This window comes from Podarcis gaigeae, assembly GCF_964106915.1.
Source record: "Podarcis gaigeae genome assembly, chromosome: 8".
NCBI classification, from domain to species: Eukaryota; Metazoa; Chordata; class Lepidosauria; order Squamata; family Lacertidae; genus Podarcis; species Podarcis gaigeae.
In genome coordinates, this window is record NC_139684.1 from 27,084,505 (window position 1) to 27,106,878 (window position 22,374).

General features: G+C 46.7%; 2 protein-coding genes across 5 annotated transcripts in view; one reads left to right on the forward strand and one right to left on the reverse strand.

The window, feature by feature from the left end:
* ACOT7 (acyl-CoA thioesterase 7) overlaps nucleotides 1–17,390 on the forward strand; it is a 66,325-nt gene extending 48,935 nt beyond the window's left edge. For all 4 annotated transcript variants that reach the window (XM_083752778.1, XM_083752777.1, XM_083752780.1 and 1 more), the window contains 2 exons: nucleotides 7,181–7,365; nucleotides 16,395–17,390. In XM_083752778.1, coding sequence (XP_083608904.1) covers nucleotides 7,181–7,365; nucleotides 16,395–16,499 — 290 coding nt within the window. In that variant the 3' untranslated portion in view covers nucleotides 16,500–17,390. The remainder of the gene's footprint in view (nucleotides 1–7,180; nucleotides 7,366–16,394) is intronic.
* Nucleotides 1–22,374, reverse strand: part of KCNAB2 (potassium voltage-gated channel subfamily A regulatory beta subunit 2) — a 384,406-nt gene that overhangs the window by 76,333 nt on the left and 285,699 nt on the right. The gene's annotated exons all lie outside the window — the stretch shown is intronic.

The window sequence follows — 22,374 nt, forward strand, 5'->3', positions numbered from 1 at the left end:
TTGCAATGAGTTTTAAAATCAGGAATGGTGTGGAAACAGGAAGAGCCTGTGGGTTCTCTCAGTGGCCAACCAGATGCCTGCCACAGGCAGGACTTTAGCACAAGAGCCCTCTCCCCTCCTGTGCTTTCCAGCAAGGTATTCAGAAGCGTTGCTGTTTACAACAGTGGAGGGAGAGCATAGCCATCATGGTTAGTGACCATTGATAGCCTTATCCTCCACGAATGTATCCAGTCCTCTTTTCAAATCATCCAAATTGGTGGCCATCGCTGCCTCCTGTGGGAGTGAGTTTCATAGTTTTAACTATGATTTGTGTTCAGGTAGGTAGCCATGTTGGTCTGATGCAGTCGAAATATATATATATATATATATATATATATATATATATATATATGCAGGTTTTGGTGTCCTCGGGTGTCTTCCCGTGTAAAAGTTGGGGTGTCTAGGCGACGTTTCGACGAGGTCTCACTCGTCATCTTCAGGCTGGTGCTTTCGGCTTCTTGTTACTGGAACAGAGCGGGATCTCAATGTTTGAGTTCCTATAAATACTGTAGAGGGGGTGTGGTGTCTAGCCTCCAATGTTCTGGGCAGAGAGGAAGTTCCCAGGCTAGTGTGCCTTTTCTTCTTTTGTTCCTTAATTACTTGAGAGATACCTTGAGTGATTTCTTGAGTGATATCCTGAGTACCACTTAGGTGGGTCATTAGGTGTGGATTAGTTGCTAAAGTCTTTGTGTCTTGACCTCTTGAACTTTGTGAAGAGTTTTCCTGAGAAGATGGCTGTATTGCACTTAGTTGTGCTTTGGCTTGGCTTCGTGTATAGGGGCGAGCTGTGGTTTTGTGGCTTGTGTCAGCCAGATCTGTGTAGGGATTGCAGGGGGGTGCAGCATCCGGAGGTGCCACCATGGATTGGCTACTGGATGGTGTCAGTAATTCATCTGTGGAGAGGGTCTGGGTTTGGGTCTGGTGTGGTTGATTGGTGTTGGCGTTCTGTGTGCCTCTGGATCTGGTGTCAGTTTTTGTGGGGAGGGCTAATTTCCAGATGTCTGGCAAGCGGGATGTGTCGTCACGCTTGTTCATGTTGTGAGGGTGTTTCTCTATCTCGATGGCTTCCATGATTATTCTCTTGTGGTGATGTTCCGTGTTAAAGAGCAATTTGGAATCTGCAAAATTAATTTCGTGTCCTGTTTCTTTCATGTGTTGGAAAAGAGAGGAAGTTTTTTCTTCTTTTTTGACGGCATTCTTGTGTTCTGCGATACGTGCATTTATTCGTCTGTTTGTTTGTCCAATGTACGTGGCTGGGCAGACTTTGCAGGGTATTTCATAGATCCCTTGGTTTTCCAACTGGATTTTATCCTTGGGGTTTCTGAGGATATTGGCTATTTTTTGGTTGGTGCAAAAGGCTGTTTTGATATTGTGTTTATGGAGGATTTTGCTAATTTTATCTGTAGTGCCCTTGATATAAGGAAGGAGGGCCATGCCATTGTTTTCTTCTGTGTCTTGGTTTTTGGGGGGTGTTTCCTTTTGGATTAGCTTCGTAATCCTGTTTTGCTGGTATCCATTGGCAATTAACACATTTGAGAGATTCTGTAACTCAGTTGTCAAGTGGTCTTTGTCAGCCAGGCGTTTGGTTCTGGAGATGAGAGTCTTGGCTACGGAGTTTATTTGTGCAGGGTGGTGGTGTGATTGTGCATGTAAGTAGCGGTTGGTGTGTGTTTTTTTCTGGTAGATAGTGTGTCCTAGGGAGCCATCAGGTTTTTTGTAGATTAGGACATCAAGGAAGGGAAGTTGGTTGTTGGCTTCTATTTCCATAGTGAATTGTATTTTGGGGTGTAAGTTGTTGAGATGTGTGAGGAAGCTATCCAGTTTTTCCTTCCCGTGTGGCCAAATTACAAAGGTGTCGTCAACATATCTGAGCCAAAGTTTGGGTTTGTGTTCTGACTTGTCTAAAGCATTGGTTTCAAAGTGTTCCATGTACAGGTTTGCGATGACCGGTGAGAGGGGTGATCCCATAGGTGCTCCTTCTATCTGTTTGTATCTTTGTCCATTGTGGATGAAGTACGTGTTGGTTAGGCAGTGGTTGGTCAGGTCCAAGATGTATTCGGGGGGATTGTATTTGTTTTGAATAGCTGTCAAGGTACTCAGGATATCACTCAAGAAATCACTCAAGGTATCTCTCAAGTAATTAAGGAACAAAAGAAGAAAAGGCACACTAGCCTGGGAACTTCCTCTCTGCCCAGAACATTGGAGGCTAGACACCACACCCCCTCTACAGTATTTATAGGAACTCAAACATTGAGATCCCGCTCTGTTCCAGTAACAAGAAGCCGAAAGCACCAGCCTGAAGATGACGAGTGAGACCTCGTCGAAACGTCGCCTAGACACCCCAACTTTTACACGGGAAGACACCCGAGGACACCAAAACCTGCATTCCTGTACCCGTGAAAATCTACGAAAGCATATATATATATATATATATATATATATATATATATATATATATAAATTGTCCAGTACCACCTTAAAGGTAAAGGGACCCCTGACCATTAGGACCAGTCGTGACCGACTCTGGGGTTGCAGCGCTCATCTCGCTTTATTGGCCGAGGGAGCTGGCGTACAGCTTCTGGGTCATGTGGCCAGGATGACTAAGCCACTTCTGGTGAACCAGAGCAGCGCACAGAAGCATTGTTTACCTTCCTGCCGGAGCAGTACCTATTTATCTACTTGCACTTTTTGGTGTGCTTTCAAACTGCCAGGTGGGCAGGAGCAGGGACTGAGCAATGGGAGCTCACCCCGTCGCGGGGATTCGAACCACTGACCTTCTGATCAGCAAGTCCTAGGCTCTGTGGTTTAACCAACTAAATTTGTTCTTGGTATAAGCTTTCGTGTGCATCTGAAGAAGTGTGCATGCACATGAAAGCTTATACCAAGAACAAACTTACCGGTAGTTGGTCTCTAAGGTGCTACTGGACATTTTTTTTATTTTATGATTTGTATGGCGAAGTCATTTCTTTTATCTGTCCTGAATCTTCCACTATTCAGCTTCGCTAGTGGTTGTCCATACGTGTTGTGAGATAAGGAGAAATACTTCTTTCTGTCCCCTTTCTCTATGCTATGCATACTTTTATAAGCTCTCCCCACTCCTTCTCCTGTAATGCCAGAACCCAGGGTCATCTAGGGAAATTGTCTGGCAGCAGAAGTAGAACTTCACACAAATCATAATTTAATTTGCAGAATTCACTGGCAGAAGGTGTCATGACTGTCCGTAGCATAAGCAGCTCATGAAGTCACCCACACAAAGTTCAGGGTGCTTATTTTGGTGTATAAAGTCCTATACAGCTTGGGACCCAGGATACCTGAAAGATTGTCTCACCTCTTATATACCAAGTCGATCACTGTGCTCTGCATATGAGGGCCTCCTGCAGATGCCATTTTATCAGAAGCTCTGTTCTGCATAGTGTGGGATTCTAGCATTTAGTGTTGTTGTATGTACCCTTTGGAACTCCCCCCTACTTGAATATTAGACAGGCACTGTTTCTGCACCTACCAAAAACCTTCCTCATTCAGCAAGCCTTTTAAGCTGAGATCTTTCCCACTCTGCATCTGTATCTGGATATCGTTTTTTATCACTTGTTCATTGCCCTGGGCTCCTTTGAGAGGAAGGGTAGGGAATACATTCAACAAATAAATAAAGCCCAGACCTCCTTAGCCTTCATCAAGGCTGTGGACTTATGTGTCTTCAGAGTATGGAGCCTCCATGTTTAGAGGCAGTGTACCTCCGGGTTCTGGTTGTCAAGCAACAGCAGCGAGAGGAGGATGTTGTTTTCAAGTCCCCCTTGCAATCTTTGCAGAGGTATCTGATAGATTACTGTGGGAAGCAGGAAGGCGGGCTAGATGGGTCTGTCCTAGTAGGCCATGAGTCATCCCTGTGTTTGAAAACCTCACTTGAGTGATTGTTTGACATCTATTTGCAAAGTCTAAGCCAGCTTTGGATAATCTGTAGGGCACTTAGATGAACAAATTAGAGCACAGAATGTATAGCTTTTGCTGGAAAATGGTACCTTTCTGTTAATTTGCCCCTCACCCCCACCCCGGCTGCTGCCATGGAATAAATGATGGTGCTGCAAACTAAAAGTTCACCGTTAATGCATTTTTGGCTTCATTTAATTAGTGAAAATGTGTTTATCCCACATTTCCGTTTTGCTTGTTTATGTTTTGTTTTTAAAGATCAAGATGACTTATGACACACTTAGTATGTGCATCTGAACAAAATAATAGAAGCAAATATTACAGAACAAGCAATTTGTCATGGCAGATACAGTAAATATAAAATCAGGAGGGTTGTGTGTTGGTCCCTAAGATGCTCCAAAAATCTACAGCCAAATGGGACCAAGCCAAATGGGTGAAAATTATGGCACACTTTCAGTAGATAGGTTTTTTGTAACAACAACAACAACAACAACAACTGTTAGAATTTAATTACTTTTTAATAATTATCTTTTATGTGTGTTTTTAGCATTTTGCATTTTACCTGTGTTGTTTCAGTCCATGTGAGCCACCTTGAAACCTGGTCTGGGGGGGGGAAAGGCAGTCTCTCTCTCTCTCTCTCTCTCTCTCTCTCTCTCTCTCTCTCTCTCTCCCCCCCTAAAGTTCTCCAGAATTCTTGATCAGGCAAATCAGCGGCAGAGAGAGGGGGGTGGGGGGTATAAGATAGGCTGAATGTTGTAGCCATCAGATCATCTTGTAGAGGCCTGGGTTCCCAGGGGGAGACTGCAGGCTGAATCATTCCCCCCGCTGTTCCCGTGTACTGTATCCCCAGTACTGTGGGGATACAAAGGCAACGAATGTTTTCCATTTTGTGTGTGTGTGTGTGTGTCTGTGTCTGTGTGTGTGTGTGTAAGGACCATGGTTTACTGGTGCATCTGCAACAAGCAAACCACATTCAAGGCAGTTCTGTGGCCTCTCTGCTTAGAAGATGACAAGTAGGTCTTGTCAGCATGATTGTGATGTGTTAAGCAGGGTAGGACACTAACCCATGATCAGCGCTGGGCTGCTGCCACAGCTGAGCTGTGAATTGAACACAGATTCCCCCATATCATAGAACTGTAGAATTGGGACCCTAGGGTCATCTACCCCCTATCTCTGCAATGCAGGAATCACAGCTAAAGAACCCCTAGCACACAGCTATCCAAACTCTGCTTAAAAACCTTTAAATGTGCTTCCATGTGAAAGCCCTGCAGATATTTGAAGCGTGGTCAGGGGTCCCTTTACCTTTACCTATCGTATCACCTCTCAAAATGAGCTTTGTATCCGTTGAACTTTAGCTAACTTTTCAGGGCCCGCATGCAGTTTGCAGATTATAATGCTACTTCTTGCTCCATCACCCTCATGTTAATTGCTCGGAACCAGCCCATGGATTTGACAGCACAATGGCATGAAACACCTTTGGCATCTCTGACAAGGGTCAGTTTTTGCAATCTTCCCTGGTTGTGCGGCTCCCAGCGATGCCCATGAAAAGATGCCCAGAGCTGCTTCTCAGGAATTTGCTGACTCGCTGCCAGTGCCTTCCTTGCCCCAGCACTGGACAAGATCTTTGTCTTTGGAAAAAAAGAAGTTATAAATAAACAAAAAGCTACCCAAGCTGGAGTTGCCCTCTTACAGCTTGTTTCATTTTATTTTACAGTGTTTATAGTGCCTGTAGCTTCTAAGTCAAGTTCTGTTCTACTGGTTTTTATCTAGTACAAATGATGACATCAAACTGGAAATTGAAAAGCAAACCTGGTTTAATTGGTAAAAGTTCATCTTGTCATTAGGATCCAAACAACTTGCAGAACTTTTTTGGTGGGGGGCAGTTAAAAGTACAGCTTTTTTCCACCCTAGATAGCTGCAGACAATACTATTCAACAGCTTTGAGCTGCCAAACTCCACTTGGCACCCAGAACCCTTCCCTGCTCCCCCAGCTGGCTTTTCATTGCTGGACCTCTTGCACGTACCTAAAGTGCTGCTGTGCATGGCACTGACATGAATTCCCCTGTTACTGATTTTACCCTTGGTAAAAGACTTGCTTTGAACAGACAAAGCCTGGTGTGGAGGAGAAGGCTCGCAATGGCTGCCAGCCACAATGGCTATTCTCTTCCTCCACAGTCAGAGGCGGCAATGCACCTGAATGCTGGTTGCTGGAAGCCAAAGAAGGGAAGAGGACTCTCTCATTCAGATGCTGCTTGTGAGTTTCCTAATCAGGCATCTGGTTGGCCACTGTGAAAACAGGATGCTGGACTAGATAGATCCCCTTTGGCCTGATCCAGCAGACTCTTCCGATGTTCTTATAGGACCTAAACACTCAAGAAGCATGGAATTCCTCCTTGGGACCCTGCTATTTAAAAGGGAGCTGATTGACCTCCATGAACCCACATGAGGTGCCATAAGAGAGACTCCCTGAGCTCATCTTGTGTGATTCCCTGCATCAAAAGTGCTGCTTGGCATTCTGGCCCCTCACCTGCCCTTTCTGCCTTCTGTTGGAGAACCTGGTCGATTTCATAAAATTTATATACTGCACGATTGTAGCAAATAAAAAGGTTTACAAAAAGAATGAAACAACTAGATTATTAGTAAAGGCAGTATCATTTTTTAAAAAAATAAAATAAAAACCAGCAACAAACTTAAAAGACATCTGCATTCTAAATATCTGGGTAGGCTTGTCTAAACCAAAAAGCTTTTAGCAGGCACCAAAAAGAGTACAGTGAAACTGCCTGCCTGGTGTCAATAGGCTAGGAGTTCCAAAGTGCAGGTGTTGCCATGCCAAAAGATCGATTTCTTACAAAAGCGGAACTGATGATGCTCCTAACAATGCCAGATCTGCAGATCGAAGTGGTCGAGTGAGCATATATAGGTTAAGACAGTCTCACAGGTGTAGACGGGTCCTACGTTATTCAGGGCTTAGTATCCCAATAGTAACACCTTGAACTTGGCCCGGGAGCAAATCTGCAAACAGTGCAGATCTCTGAGCAGAGAGCAAAGTCTTTACTTCTGTCAGCAATTGTGCCGCAGCATTCTGCACAAACTGCAGCTTCTGGATCTGATGCAAGGGAAGCCCCACGTAGAGTCCACTGTAGTAACCCAGTCTTGAAGGTAACCCGGGCATGAACTACTGTGGGCCAAGCTTGATGAACTCCTCTGTGTCTTGCAGGCAGCGTGATCACAATTTCTGGGCGCATGACCTTCACGAGCAATAAGTCCATGGAGATCGAGGTCTTTGTGGATGCTGACCCCTTTGTGGACGAGTCTCAGGAGCGGTATCGGGCTGTCAGTGCATTCTTCACCTATGTGTCCCTAAGCAAGGAGGGGAGGCCTCTCCCTGTCCCACAGCTGGTGGTAAGCCTTACGAGTCCCCCCTCCCATCTTTTGGTCCTGCAGAACTTGGCTACGAGTCCTTCTCTTCTCTCCCCGCCCCCCATTTTGGCACATTTTCCTAGATGACTTCAGGGATGTTAAGCATCCTGGGAGACTCTGCACTCCCGCTGTTGGTGAGAAGCATTTGAAAGCAAACACAGAACCCTCCTGCTTAGCCGTTTCCAGCTGCATTTCAATGTATTGTTTAAACAAAACACCCAGCATTGTGAACGCCCTCCAGGGTTGTGTTTTCCCTCTCTGCTTCCAGGGTGGAGAGGTCACATGGATTCAAGTTTCTCGTTTGTCAGAGATGATGTGTCTTACGCAGTTGAGCTCTTTATGCAATGTCCCTGGGGTTTTTTTGTGTTCCGTCCAGCAAAATCTTGTTCTCTTAATTCAGCATGGAAAAAAGAGAGAGAAGAAGCTGCTTAAATTAGGCTGAAGACACATTTTGTTTTGTTTTTTTCAGAGAGCTGAAAGTGGTTTGAAAGAGAGATCTACTGCTCATGGTGTGTGTATGGGGGGTGTTATCTTGGTTTTGCCCTTGAACAATTGGGCTTGACAGGTTTTTGTGGTTTTTTTGTTTTGTTTTTACAGCAACCTGCCAAACCTATTTGGCTAGAGAAAGCAAACGATTCTCACTGCTCTAAAATTATTTCTCCAGTCCTTTACCATAACTGCATGTTGTTACCTAAGCAAGTGTAACTTCCCAGACCTACTTCTGCCAACCTAACACAAATATGAGGGCAGAAGGGGCATTTCTAGGGAAGGAGGCGTGCATAATCTCTTCTGGGCCCATCAGTTCTTCCCAGCAGTTGCCGCATCTCCACCTCTTGACTGCTTTCCCCTCCACTGAGTTTACATCTCTTTCCAGTCAGAGCCTAGCTTAGACAGCGAGGGGGGCATTCTTAAAAAAGTGGTTTGGTGGAGCATTTGTGGGTGAGAATCGGCTGAGAAAGGGTTAAACACCCTACCCGCTTCTCCACTGGACCACCATCATTTATCCCACTCATACACATGCCTCCATGCTGAACATACAGGGCTGGAAACCCTGTATATTTTGCTCTGTCCACCCTTAGTGTCTCCAAAGAGTCCCCTTAAAACCCATGATAAGAAACACCTAACCGTTTCTACAGTGTTTGTCCCATTACTGTCTCTTGAAATGTTTTTTAATTATAAGCATTAAGGTAGTATTGATGCAGAATTTGGAGCCATACAGCCTCCAGCTTCTATCAATGTTTGAACGTCACCTCTTCCTCCTCCCCAAAAAAGTCTTCCTGGCTTACTTTTCCTACCGACTATTGTCAGTCCTGCTTCCCTTTTATTGCCTATTTTTAGCTGTCTTCACTCAGCCGCTCAGAAACAGCTGAGTGAGAGAGTTGTTCCTCGATTAATATGTTATGCCTTGTTGATTTCCAACGGCACTCAACTCTCTCCCGGCCCCCCGGTGTTTCAAAGCATTTAGTCGACTCGGCTTGGTTTTGCTATCGGAGTAGTGTTTATATAATTTGTTCTTAACATTAAACTAAACACACAGATACACCCCACTTAAATTTCTTGGTGCTATTAAATGGGGGGCATCCCCCCCAAATGTGCTTCACTTCTTTATTTCTGGAGCTTGTTATTGCCTTCATGGAATTTAAAGTCAGCTCAGCTCCACTTCATGTAACTTTCCATTCTTATAAGGCTGTTGGCGGGGCCAAGGCTCTGATTTATTTCCTGTGTATTTCATAGAATCATAGAATCGCATCGCTGGAAGGAACCACAAGGGTCATCTAGCCCAACCCCCAGCAATGCAGGAATCACAGCTAAAGTATCCCTGACAGATGGCCATCCAACCTCTGTTTAAAATCCTCCAGTGAAGGAGAGACCACCACCTTCCGAAGGAGTCCTTTCCACTGTCAAACAGCTCTTACCATCAGAGAGTTCTTCCTAATGTTTAGTCAGACTCTCTTGTAATTTGGATCCATTGATTTGTGTCCTGCCCTCTAGAGCAGCAGAAAACAGGCCTGCTCCATCTTCCATGTGGCAGCCCTTTAAATATTTAAAGATGGCTATCATATCACCTCTCAGTCTCCTCTTCTCTAGGCTAAACATACCTAGCTCCCTCAACTGTTCCTCATCAGGCTTGCTTTCTAGGCCCCTGATCATCTTGGTTGGCCTCTCTACACATCTTCCAGCTTGTCAATATCCCTCTGCAACTGTGGTGCTCAGAAGTGGACACAGGGCTCTAGGTGGGGTATGATCAGGGCAGAGTAGATCGTTGATGTAGCCTAAAATTTATATATTTATTTGCCACTCTTACACACCATGTTCCAAGCCACAGCTTACATCAACAAGAGGAATAACAGTAAAACAACATCTTAAAACGGCCACAACAATTGCATAGCAAGGCAGCTGAAGGTATGTTACCAGCCAGCTGGGAAAACATTTATTCTCCATAGGAACCCCAATGGGAGCATTAACACCCCAACATACCTTGCTTCTTCCCCATTAGGGTTCTAGGGGAACTCCAAGTCACATCTTTAGGTCCCTCCAGCACAGAGCAGGCCTGTCTCTTCTCTCTCCAGCTTCCAGCATCAGCCAAACTGAAACACACAACTCCCTGGCTAGGATTGTGTTGTGTTTCCCTAAAGCCATTATTTATTTATTTAAACACTTTACATACTGCTTAAGTAGAAACATCTCTGGGCAGCGTGCAAAAATTATAATACAGAAAAGGTTAAAAATCAGGTTAAAACTATGAAATCAGACCTCAGTTAATATGCCTGCTGGAATAAAGTCTTCAGTAAGTCCCGGAAGTTCAGAAGCGAAGGGGGCCTGGCTGGCATGGCTAAGGCTTCAAGTTATATCCCTGACACCTGCAATAGAACAGCTGGGAAGGACTCTCTCTCTCTCTCTCTCTCTCTCTCTCTCTCTCTCTCTCTCTCTGGGGCCTTGGAGAGCTGCTGCCAGTCAGAGTGGACAAAACTGGGGCTGGATGGATGGATGCAATGGAGCCTGACTCGGAGGAAGGTGGCCTCACTGTATGTTAATGTTTTCCAGGGTTCTGTTCTGCCTCTGCTTTAAGCCGCTGTATTCCCTCGAGCCAGAATTAAATTTCTGGCAAACGGGCTCCCCACCCCATGCTGAGCAATGCGGAGATGCTAATCTTCTTGGATTGCAGTGTTCCGAGTTCCTTGAACTGATGTGTTTGTCTTTGAGGCTGGTCCGCTGTGCAGTTTCCAGGCGAAGGTCTCTCATCCCAGGCTCCCCACTGCTATGGCATCCAGGGGGCACATTGAGGGCTGCTTCGCATTGCCAAACCAAACTGGGCTCCTCCTGCTTGCTGCTCAGTGCTTCTCCGAAGCTCACTACCACATCTAACCAGAGGTTCAGCTGCACCTAACACCTAGTTAATGAGAATCGAGATCTTCCATTGATCTGCTGTGCCCACATACTGCTGGTGGGCCTGTTTGAGGGCAGTGAGTCCTGAGAGGCAAATTAAATGTTGAGTCCTAGAATGTAGGTGTCCAAAGGATGACATCATGGCCCATGTAGCCAATTCCTTGTCCCTTGGGGCAGGGTTCCAAAGCTACCTTTGGCTAAGAGACTGAGCCCCCTAGTTCAACTCTTGCCTTGCCCATGAGCTCCCTAGAATGCCATGCAAAAGCCCCTCTGGTGTGGATATCTGCTCCCAGCTATTAGCAACTCAGATGCCTCTGGAAAGACCAGGAAGCAGGCTATGAAGGCAACAGCTGTCTCTCCCGCCCTCCGCAGCATCGGATATTCTGTGGTCTCTGAACCCAACAGTCATTTATCGATCTCCCTCTCTAGATTTGTCTGATTCCCTTTAATATTTTAGACTGTTTTGATGTCTAAATTAGCAGCTGTCACCCCGTCTCATGAATAATATTGGCCTATCTTGCTAGGAAATTGTTAGGCAAACTGTGAGGTTATGAAATTTAGCACATCATCCGTTTCAGTATTAATATGAGTGCCTGTCTGCTTTCTCCACCCACATTCCGCTTCAAGACTGACATAGTGCAGGCTCCCTCCCTTGATCCAACATCAGCCCAGCCACCCAGGCCATTCCATTCTCTAGCCCAGGGGTAGGCAAAGTTGCACCCTCCAGATGTTGGAGCTGCCAGAATGGGAGCCACACTCCTGCCTGAGCCACACTCACAAAGTTGGTTAGCCTGTTAAGAATTTGCTGGTCAGCGGTTCCACAGGCGTGGTTTGAAATCTAAGCTGAACAAACACATCTCTAAACTTGGGAGGGGGGAGGCAAAGTTGGACCTGGGACCTCATGCACCCAAACCAGCTCAGCTGTGGAGCCATGCTTCCAGCCCCTAATCCCAAGAGGCAATCTTGAAGGATTCAATGACAGCTTGAAATAGGGAGAGGACAGGCCCAGGTTTGCTAGCTGACTTTGGGTCAGCCCCCACCCTTGTCCCCCAGGGTTGTTTGGCTTCAGTAGGTATAATCTCAGCAGGAGGCAGTGGTGGTAAATAAAGGAAAGGATCCTCTTCCGAATTCCAGGGCTGAGCTTTGAGGCCTGGCTCTGATTAACCACCAATTGTGTTGAAGGAATGCTGGCTTGAGTTTACTTCTGCAGGGGATGGTTGGGTATGTCGGAATTTTAGCTGCAGTTGCTTATGGGGGGTAGTTCCTGCCATTTTCCATCTTAAAATATGCTCTCTCTAGGTCAACTCTGGGTCTTCTGGGGGGTGGGGAGAGGAACAGTCTCCAGGCAGTTGCAATGCAAGGGGCTGTGGTGACTTTTTTAGTTTGGTCTCCTGCAGAGGGGGGGGGGGAAGGTTGGCAGGCATGGGGCAAAGCTGGCAGGAATTCTTCAAGCTGTGTGGCCGTTCTGCATTTTAACTGAGTCATTTCAGCAGGGGGCAGAGGGAGGAGTGCTGCTGCTGAACTGTGCCATATGAGGCTGGGTTACCAGGAAATCCCAGGTTCAAATGTCACTTGCTGGGTGACCACCCACCTGTAATATTCTGAAACTGGGCTTACGTTATGATGCTGGAAAGAGTTAATGCAGGCCAAGGTTCATATTAGACACAGTTGCATGGAACTTACTCCAACCTTTGTTGATGGAAAGCAGTCCCAAGAAGCTGCAAATTCCAGGAGGGGGCTGGTGGACCTTTTCCTACCCCTCCAAGCTCTTGTCGCAGCCCCCCCCACACACACACACCTTGCAGGTGCCTATAGCAGTGTTGTTTGTTGAGCCAATTGTGAGCACAGTGACCATAGTACTATTAAATTAAATATCCATGTAAATGGCCAATTACCAAGACAACCCAGCACTGTCACGTGAAGTCCTCAGAATGAGGAGATTGGTAGAAAGGAGTGTGTAATGCAGATCAGGAAAGGTACCACAAGCGCAAGAGGATGCCAGGTTAATTGGCAGAGTCAAAGGATCTATTAGAGGCAAGGAGGCTTCCTTCAAAAAGCAGAAGCCTTGTCCAAATGGAAGAGAACTTTGGCAAAAGAAGTGCAAGCAGTCAGCAAGGGATGCTAAAAGGGGAAGGGGGGGCATGTTGTTAAAAGTATTAAGACCAACAACAGGAAGTTCTTGAAATACAGTGGTACCTCGGGTTACATACACTTCAGGTTACAGCCTCCACTAACCCAGAAATAGTATCTCAGGTTAAGAACTTTGCTTCAGGATGAGAACAGAAATTTTGTTCCGGCGGCGCGGCAGCAGCAGGAGGCCCTGTTAGCTAAAGTATTGCTTCAGGTTAGAACAGTTTCAGGTTAAGAATGGACCTCCTGAATGAATTAAGTACTTAACCCGAGGTACCACAGTACAGTAGTAGCAGGAGATTGTCAACTGTGGAGGTGCTTGAACAGGAGGCTGGGCTGGATGGGCCACAGGGACGTCCCAGCAGGTTCTTCTCATGTTCTTACATCAAGTGAAGAATTGCTCTTTGGGGAAAGGGGTTACGTAGCACCAACACCACCAGGGCTCTGCTCTGTATCACAGGCCTCCATGACAAAACTAGAAAGTGACACACACTTTCCATTAATGTGTGGCTTGAATCCAAGTTCAGCCTTCCTGAGCCTGGTGCCACCCCCTACACAGTTGTTTTTGGACTACAGATCCCATCAGCACAAGCCATGATGTCTGGGGTGGATAGCAGTTGCGGTCCAAAACACCGGAGGGGGGCATCAGCTGGGTTGGGGAAGGCAGCTAAGATAACAGCACAGAGTTCAGCTGGAGATTCTGTAGTGCTGGCTGAATTAACTGTTAAGTGTTAGCATTCTAAAACAGTGTGCTCAAGTTCCCCAAAGTGAGTGATTCCTGCAGGTTTGCATGGTCTCCATAATGGGGAAATCCTCTGAGAGTCACAATGTTCCTCACAACCAGGATGAGAGGCCTCTCAAGGCAAAAGGGGCAGAGGAGGAAGAGCAATCAAGGTGAAAGGTGGACAAGTTTGGGAAGGAAGCTTGGGAAAGCCCTGCAGTTGGATATTGCCGAGAGCCAGCATGGTGTAGTGGTTAGAGTGTCGGGCTAGGACCCAGGAGAGACCAGGGTTCAAATCTGCTGCTCGGCCATGAAGCTCGCTGGGTGGTCTTGGGCCAGTTACCACCTCTCAGCCTATCTTGCAGGGTTGTCGTGGCGGTTAAATGAGCAGGGGGAGAACCACACGGCACCACCTTGAGCTCCATGGAGGAAGAGGTGGGATATAAATGCAATAAATAAAATAAAAGCCCATCTGTTCCAGCTCTGGCTTTGCTGTGGTGGCCAACCAGGTGCCTCTTGGAAGCTCCTGAGTGACATATGTATATTTGGGGTGGGGGGCAAGTGACTTATCCAGCAATGCAGGGCCAAAGATCTTCCCTTCCATCTGAAAGATAATATTACACTACTTGGCAGCAGATAAACACAGAGGTCTCAGTTGGAAGGGAGCGATTCATTAGCGCCACCACTCTTCCTGGGGGAATCATCCTGCCAGGCTGGTGCATAATAACCACTGTGATCCAGAAACATCCCCTGGCTGCCTCTGACTAAACCACCAAGGAGCCTGCCAGCCACCTGGCGTGTGCCTTTTTACAAGTGATTAAGTACCTGGGTTCAGCCACAAGTCCTCTGCGTGCAAAACACGTCCCTGCATATGGGATTGTCGCATCAGTTGGCAGGTGTGCCAGGAATGTCCTTGTCTCTCATGTACAACGGAGGATCGGAAAACCAAGGGCTTGCCAAAGCCAAGGCCAGAGCTCGATCCTTTGTCCCTCTTTGCCCCCACCCCTTCATTCGGCACAGATTCTGTGCAGGCTCAAGTATTGTATTGGGGGAGAGTGTGCAAATAAAGCAGATTCTTTTTTTATTGATTTGGAGCACTTGGACCCCCCACTCTTCAGCCAAAAAGGCTCCCGGATTGGCTTACATACAGTCAGTTAAAACAAGACAGACCCTGCCCACTCAGGCTTACAATTTTCAAAAAACACAAGGGAAAATGGACAGGGAGAGAAGCAGGAGGATCACACTTGGGGACAAATTCAGTTCTTTGTTTAATGACCAGCTGGCACAGAGCAGATCATAGACTTGTGGAGTCGGAAGGCACCCAAGGGATATTCTAGTCCAACCCCCTGCAATGCAGGAACCACAGCAAGTATGATTGCAGATGAGCATTTGGCTTCTGCCTTGCGTCTACAGTGGTGGAGTTGTTGCTGGTCCGCAAGGCAGTGTGATTCAGTGTGTGTGATGTTTAGGTATGTGAAATGAAGTGGGGTTTGTGGGAGGTATGGTTGTTGTGGAATCTCATCAGAATGGGAAACAGTACCGGAAATTATGTGGATTCAAACAGGAACAGAGTTCAGGCAGGCAAATGTGATTGTGTACTCACTGTCGTCACTTTTTTGCCACTCCCCCCTCCCCAAAATGACACAAACGATGTGGAATCACTTAGCAAACAAGCAAAAAAAAAGTGTTTGTGTGGAATTCAAGCTGAATTTATATATATGATGCTTTTCCATGGTGGGACCATGCTCAAAGGAGTACACAACAACATGCAGAATAAAATCTAACAACATTTCAAGATAATGCATGAACAGTTGCAAAACAGAATACAATTTAAATGAAAAGTCATGCTAATATCAATATGGCAAGCAAACATTTCATGTTAATAAACACTGAGACAAAATAAAATACAGTACTTCCAAGTAGCAGCAAAAATAATGCTGCCACCACCCTAGCAGAGAGTTGGGGCAAGGCAGGGGCAGGTAGCAAAACAGAAATGACACTCCTTTGCATCCTTTGACTCCCCCCCCCCTCGCCGCGGCCCAGCCATTGAGAACATGGGTTTGAGATGGAAAGGAGCAGAGCCTGGAGACCCCAGGGAGCAACCCCAAGTGAGCAGCTCTGTTGGGACCCAGAAACAAGGGCTGGGAGATGAAATGATCAGAGCCTTAGGAACATCAGGTGCTGCCTTATACTGGTCTGTCTACCTGGCTCAGTATAGGCTAGACTGACTGGCAGCAATGGCTCTTTGGGGTTCTCTTCCAGCCGTACCTGGTGCTGCTGGGGATTGAATCTGGGACTTTCTGTGCAAAGCAGGTGCTTTACTACTGAGCCACCATCCCTTACTTCTAGCATCTTTCTTTGCTGCTAAAACTACAAGGAGAACCAAAGAGGCACAAGGGAGCTGAAGGGAATGGGAGAGCTCCAAGGATCTGGAGGGCATCCCTTGCAAAACACCCACCTGGAAATGTGCCCTTAACATTTTGAAATGGGGATCCCAGGGTACCCCTTGGTTTCCTGCAGCTGTGGATGAGGACTGACAGATGTTTCCTGTCTGTGCCGATGTCTCTAGGAAAGATCCTCCCCTTAACCTAGCCAGCCAACGTAAGGATGAGTGGTTGTAAGAATACAACGAGAACCGCTTTTGTCGAAGATTTAAAACACAGTGAAATAAGTGGCTGGGAAAACCCTGCCTGTCCATCATGTGCTTTGGGTTCCAGGGCCAGCTTAATCCAACCTCGACCGTGCCCACACCTGTTCTGTCTTTGCTCGGCAGGTAGAAACAGAAGATGAGAAGAGGCGTTTTGAGGAGGGGAAAGGCCGCTACCTCCAGACCAAAGCCAAGCGCCAGGCACAGACCCAGCCGCTCACTCAGCAATGACCGATCTCAGCCGGAGCCCCTTCCGGGAGGAGAGAGCCACCGTCAGCACATCCACTCAGAAATCTTCACTTTGGGCATTTTAATAGCAGAACCTGACCAGTAGCACATAGAGCCCTCATGGCACCCCAGAGAAAGCCACCATTCCGTTATATCTGTACTTGTCGTAGCTAGTCCAACTGGCACATTAGGAGCCATGCTAGGCGGCCAGGGATGCCCTTGGAAAGGTGGGGTGGGGGGCTTCGGGACAAGGGATTGGGGGTGGTAATCCTGCTTGGGGAGTTATGGAGCTTCATTATTTTGAAGGCTGCTCCACCTAGGAGGGATACTGTATTTTAACAAGGTTGGGTTTTTTTTTTTTTGTGTTTTTTTTTGCGGGGATGGGGTGGGGTTTGCTTAGAAAAATCCTGGCCAGCCTCCCCTAGCCTAATGCCCTCCAGATGTTTTGGGCTTCCAAGACTGATGGGGCTTGTAGTCCAAAACATCTGGAGGACACCAGGATTGTTGGGCAGGCTACCCTTGTTACATGCAGACGAACAGAACACCTGGCTGGGGCAATACAAGGACTACGTCGTTGCACTTACGGGGGCTGCTCTCCTCACCCCCAAAAAAGGCACTAGCATTCTCTTGGAAGAATGATGGGGCCATTAGCACAGATTTTTTCCCCAGGGCCTTGTATCTTTGTTATGCTCCTGTTTCACACCCTTCCCTTCTCAGCAAACACCAAAAGCTGCTTCATGACAGTCACAAGCCTAAAAAACAACGCTGTTCTCTGTATTGTTATCTGGCAGTCTCTCTTCGTCCTGTTCCATTCCTCTTGACTATACATATGTATATGTATATGTATGCCTAATTTATTTAATGACTATTGTGAATAAAGACTCTATGCCTTTATTTCAGTGATGGGTTTCTGTTAAATTGCTTTGGGCAGGTAGAATATGCAGGCAACTCTCAACTTACGCAGGGGGCTACATTCTGGGGATAGCGTGCAAAACCAAAATTCCGTATAATCAAAGCACACAGGGTGCAATGGTGAATGGGATTGCCAAAGTTTTTTCCCCTGGGCGCCCACCCTCTTTTAATTTTCTTCTTCTTAAATTTACCAGGCGCGTACAAGTTAAATGTGTGCACATTGCGAGTTACCTGTAGATGTTTGCACAGCTGATGGAACATCTAGCAGGCTTGGACTCCATAGAAACACAGGAAGCTGCCTTATGCTGAATCAAACCATTGGTCCATCTTGCTCAGTGTTGTCTGCACTGACTGCCAGCAGCTCCTGCAGGCAGGAATCTTTTCCCATAGCGGTATATAAATATTCAAACAAACAAACAAACAGATACCACATAAGCCAGATAGCAGAAAGGAAAGACCTGCCACCATTTTGAGTGTGGAATGAGCCCAACTTGGCCAGTGGCAACTGGTTCCAGGGAAACTTGGGCTCCTGCAAGTGGGAGAAAAGGAAAAGAAGTTACAGGTCATTGTAGAAGTTTCACATCTTATAAGAGCAGTGCAGTCAGTGGAAGTGTCCCTCGACCAAGCTAGGAACAAAGTACTATGGTGGCTATGCTTCTTTCTGTGGTTAAACAAGTTGCTGTTTCCTTGGAGTTACAGGAAATGTGAGTTTTACCAACTGTTATAAGAAAAAAACTGCTCCTTTATCCTTTATGGGGTATCCAAGAGCCTGTATAGAGTCCTTATGTAGGTTCTCTATTGGTAGGAGAAAATAGCAGAGGCCAACCAGAGAATATTGAGAAGCAAAGCAGCTGCTAAGCATGATCTTCATTAAACTGTTGCAACAGGGCCCCCCACCCCCCCCCCATGCAGGAAGGGAGGAGAGGAACCCCAAACAATGGTGTGCAAGCTCTTATATAGACTTTTGAAATTGCCTTTAGTTCCTGAATCTCTTACATATATTGATAGTTTGCTCAGCTTAACAGATACTTGCCAGGCTGTATTTGCAAAGGGAGGTGTAAGCCACTACAGTCCAAAGACAACTGGAAAGCTTTCCCCATTTCCTTCCTCCTTGCAGAGAAATATTTGAGGTCCATTTGCGAGAGTCAAAATGGCTTCAGGATTGCTCTCCTGCACTGTTGCAGACACTATATTTATGCACGTGTGTTTGCCTTGTACATTTATGAACATTTATTCTCTCTATATATAAGACCTTAGAATTCCAATAACACAACTGAAATCTATTTGAGTTGGTGAGTGCCTAGGAAAGAACCACCAGCCAAGACTGTAATTGAGAAGGGCTCTATCCTCAGGGGAGGCTGTTTGCAGAGTGTCTGCAAGAGGTGCCATTCTGTCCTTGCTTCCACTTTGAATTTGCAAACAAACACCACACCCCTTGGCCCTTGAATGTTTGCACTGCCTCAAAACCAGCAGCCAGGTTCTGAAGTTCCTAGCCAATCCTCCTCCCCCCTGGCTCTGTGTTGCTTATGTTTCCTCTGTGATGATGGAGAGGTGCTCTGCACATGTTCAGAAGGCCTATTATTTCCCTGGGCTGTGCAGGCAAGCCTGCTCTGGTTCCTAGGTCCTAGCAGCATATTTGTTCGTATCTATAATGTAAGCCGTTTACCATTTTTTGAGGAGTTCTCTCTCTCTCCCCTACCCACAAATCAGCGTGGGAGAAGACGGTCCCAGCCCCACTGCTCAGAGCTGGAATTGTCATCAGGGAGCTTGCAATTAAGCAAAGTATAAATAGCCCCAACTCGAGTGGGCAGCAGTGTGGCTTTAGTCATGGAGAGGAGTGACATTTCTAAGTGAAATAGCTGTTTAGCGCTCCCTTTCCCCTCCCCCCCCAATTCCCAGTCGCATGAGTCATGACAAAACCCAGGCAGATAACAGGTGGGAAAAAGGAACCCTCACCCCTCAGTGTTGAGCCTCTGCTGTGTCTCTGTCGTGCGGCGTTTAACTGTTACCTTCCTAAGGGCAGCACCCGGCCCTACATCCGTCCATCCTAAAAGAAGCTAAGCTTTGGACTTCTTCCTTAAAATGCAACCTCTGTGTAAATGCCCAATGGCTAAGACGTGGGCTTTGAAGGTGGAAACAAAGGCAGAACAGTACCTCTTGCAGAGACACAGCAGGCAACCTCTCCTGAGGGTGGATGAGTCCTTCAGGGTCAGAGGAGAGTGTGTGTGACAAACAGACAGACAGAGACACAAACAAAGTCATTGTCAAGTGTTGTTTTACAGTGATGGGGAGGTCGTCTTCCCAATTACCTCTTCTCCCTGTAGAATCTGGAGGTTTGTTCCAATCTGGTTTTAGTTTATTGTTTATTTTATGCTTTGAATTATTTAAAGAGTCATTTTAACAGGGTGGTTTTTTTTACTGATAATTGTGTTGTTTTATTCTCTTTGCAAACTGCATTGAGGTTTCTTTGTGAAATAATTTGTGAAATAATTTCTAAAATACCAGTGGATTGGAGGAGGGGGTGAGCAGGTGAATCTCACAAAACTGAGGCCAGCTCTTTCCTGATCTACAGGAATCCACAGTATCTTTTAGAGCAGGTGACCAGGGATGATGGGGCTGTAGTTCAGCAACAAATGTAAGTTTGAGATTAGCCACCCCTGGGATAAGCTTTTCTAAGGTAATTCATCATTGTCATCATGAGAGCCAGTGTAGTATATAATGGTGAGGATGCCAGACTAGGACCTGGGAGAGACCAGGGCTCAAATCCCCACTGGGCCATGAAGCTCGTTGGATAACCTTGGGCCAGTCGCTGCCTCTCAGCCTAACCCACCTCATAGGGCTGTTGTAGGGATTAAATGAGGGGGAGATCTGTGTAAGCCATCTTCAGCTGCTTGGAGGAAAAGGTGGGAAATAAATGCAATAAATAATCATTTCTTGGAATGACACCTTTCCTTGGTAAACGGCGTTCCAATGTTGCTCACAGCCTTCTTTTTTATGTTTAAAGTTTGGGGATGGATAATGCTGCATGCCTCCACTTCAATGACATAAGAAGAGTCTTGCTGAATCAGGCCATTGGCCCATCTAGTCCAGCATCCTGTTCTCACAGAGCCAACCAGATGCCTATGGGAAACCCACAAGCAGGATCCAAGCACAGAAGCACTCTCCTCTCCCGTGGCTTCTAGCAGCTGGTATTCAGAAGCAGTACAGCCTCCAGCAGTGGAGTGCATGACCATCATGGCTAGCAGCCATCAGTAGCTCTCTCTGCCGTGAATTTGTCTAATCCTGTTTTAAAGCTATCCAGTTTTGTGGCCATCCCTGCATCCTGTGGGAGTGAGTTCCATTGTTCAGCCCTTAAAGTATGTGAAGGGCTTCCTTTTATCTGTCCTGAATCTCCCAACCCTCATCTTCATTGGATGCTCATGAGTTCTAGAGTTAGGGAAAGGAGAAAAGCTTCTCTTTATCTACTTTTTCCATGCCATGCATCATTCTATAAACTTCCGTCATGTTGCCTCTTACTTCCTTTTGTCCTAAAAATGAAGTACCACCAAATTCTGCAATCTTTCCTCATACAGGAGTTGCTCTGTTACCTTGGTTATTTTGGTTTATTATTATTATTATTATTATTATTATTATTATTATTATTATTGAAAAAAGAAGTGTCTTTGGTACCTGGAATATGGTTTTGAGGTGACTTGAGCAGGGGTCCCACATGGGATTTCGAAGCCACACGTCTGCTGCGTCAGCCAAAATTTTTTTGGCAGGAAGCTCATCTGGGTTGGACCCCTTTCCCCCTTTTTCTGTCTTTTTCCTTGAGAGTGCCTGTCCCAGGCAGATGGCCTCACGGCCAGCTTCTTCAAGAGCGCAGCCTCTGCCCTGCGCCTCCCTCGGCCGAACGCCAGCCTAGCAACACGGCCGCATGTCTCCAGCAGCTCAGCGAGGCTCAGCGCTGGCTTTTCACTTCCAATTAAACATCAAGATGCATTTTGAAGGATGAGTCAGGGCTGCCCTTCAGGAAAAGGGGGAAGTTTCTGTAACATGAAAGAAATGCGTCTCAGGCTTATGGGCAAAAGCAGGGCTGCCAGGGCAGAACATTCCCCCTTCCCCTGCCAAAAAAAGAGGATGCCTCCCTTGTGTAACTTTTGAGATGGTGAGGCGTAACATTCTCTGGACCATAACACCTTGTCCGAATTAAGCAGGTAGGTCCAAGGATGGCTACTCATTCCCGAAATCCGTTTTCCGGCCTTGATTCTGGCAAGAATCTGACCTCCTCCTAGCTATGCATCCATATGTGGTCAGCAAACTGCAAGCGACCACATGGGAAGCAAGTGGAAAGCCAAGTCTTACATCCCTCTTTTGCAAGGGGCAGGGCTCCTGCATCTCTCAGTTTTGCTTCCTCAACCCCCGTTTTGTGTGAAGAACCACAGCTCAGCACTAAGCATCTACCCAATGGTAGGGCCAGGAGAGACTCCCTGCCTGAAACCCTGGAGAGCAGCTGCCAGTGAGTGTAGGCAGTACTAAGCTAGACAGGCCAATGGGTCTGACTTGGTAAAAGGCAGCTTCCGATGTGTTGGCAGCTGGTGTGCACTGCAGAGTGCACTTCTGGGAATTCTGCTCAGAGAGCTTCCAGCTTCTGACTAGGCTTGGTGAAGTGTTCAGGTGGGAAGAGTGACTTCCTCTAAGGTCCACTTGGCCATCTCTTGAGTTTGATGCTGGTGGGAGAGGCTGATGGACTGCTGGAAGTTGGTTCAGTCTTGGAGGGGTTCTTTGGCACAATTAGGAAGTCAGGGAGAGAATGTTTTGCAAGCCCAACCGCCTGGCCAGCCTTTGAGATTTTCCCTGAGGCTCCTGTTCACATCTGAGATGGTGGCTTCCCCCATCTCAGTTGCCCTCTCTCCACATTGAGGTGTACCCTGCCTCAGGCTTGACACTTTGTAGTGTGATGTGAACAAAGTGCTCCCTTTTCAGA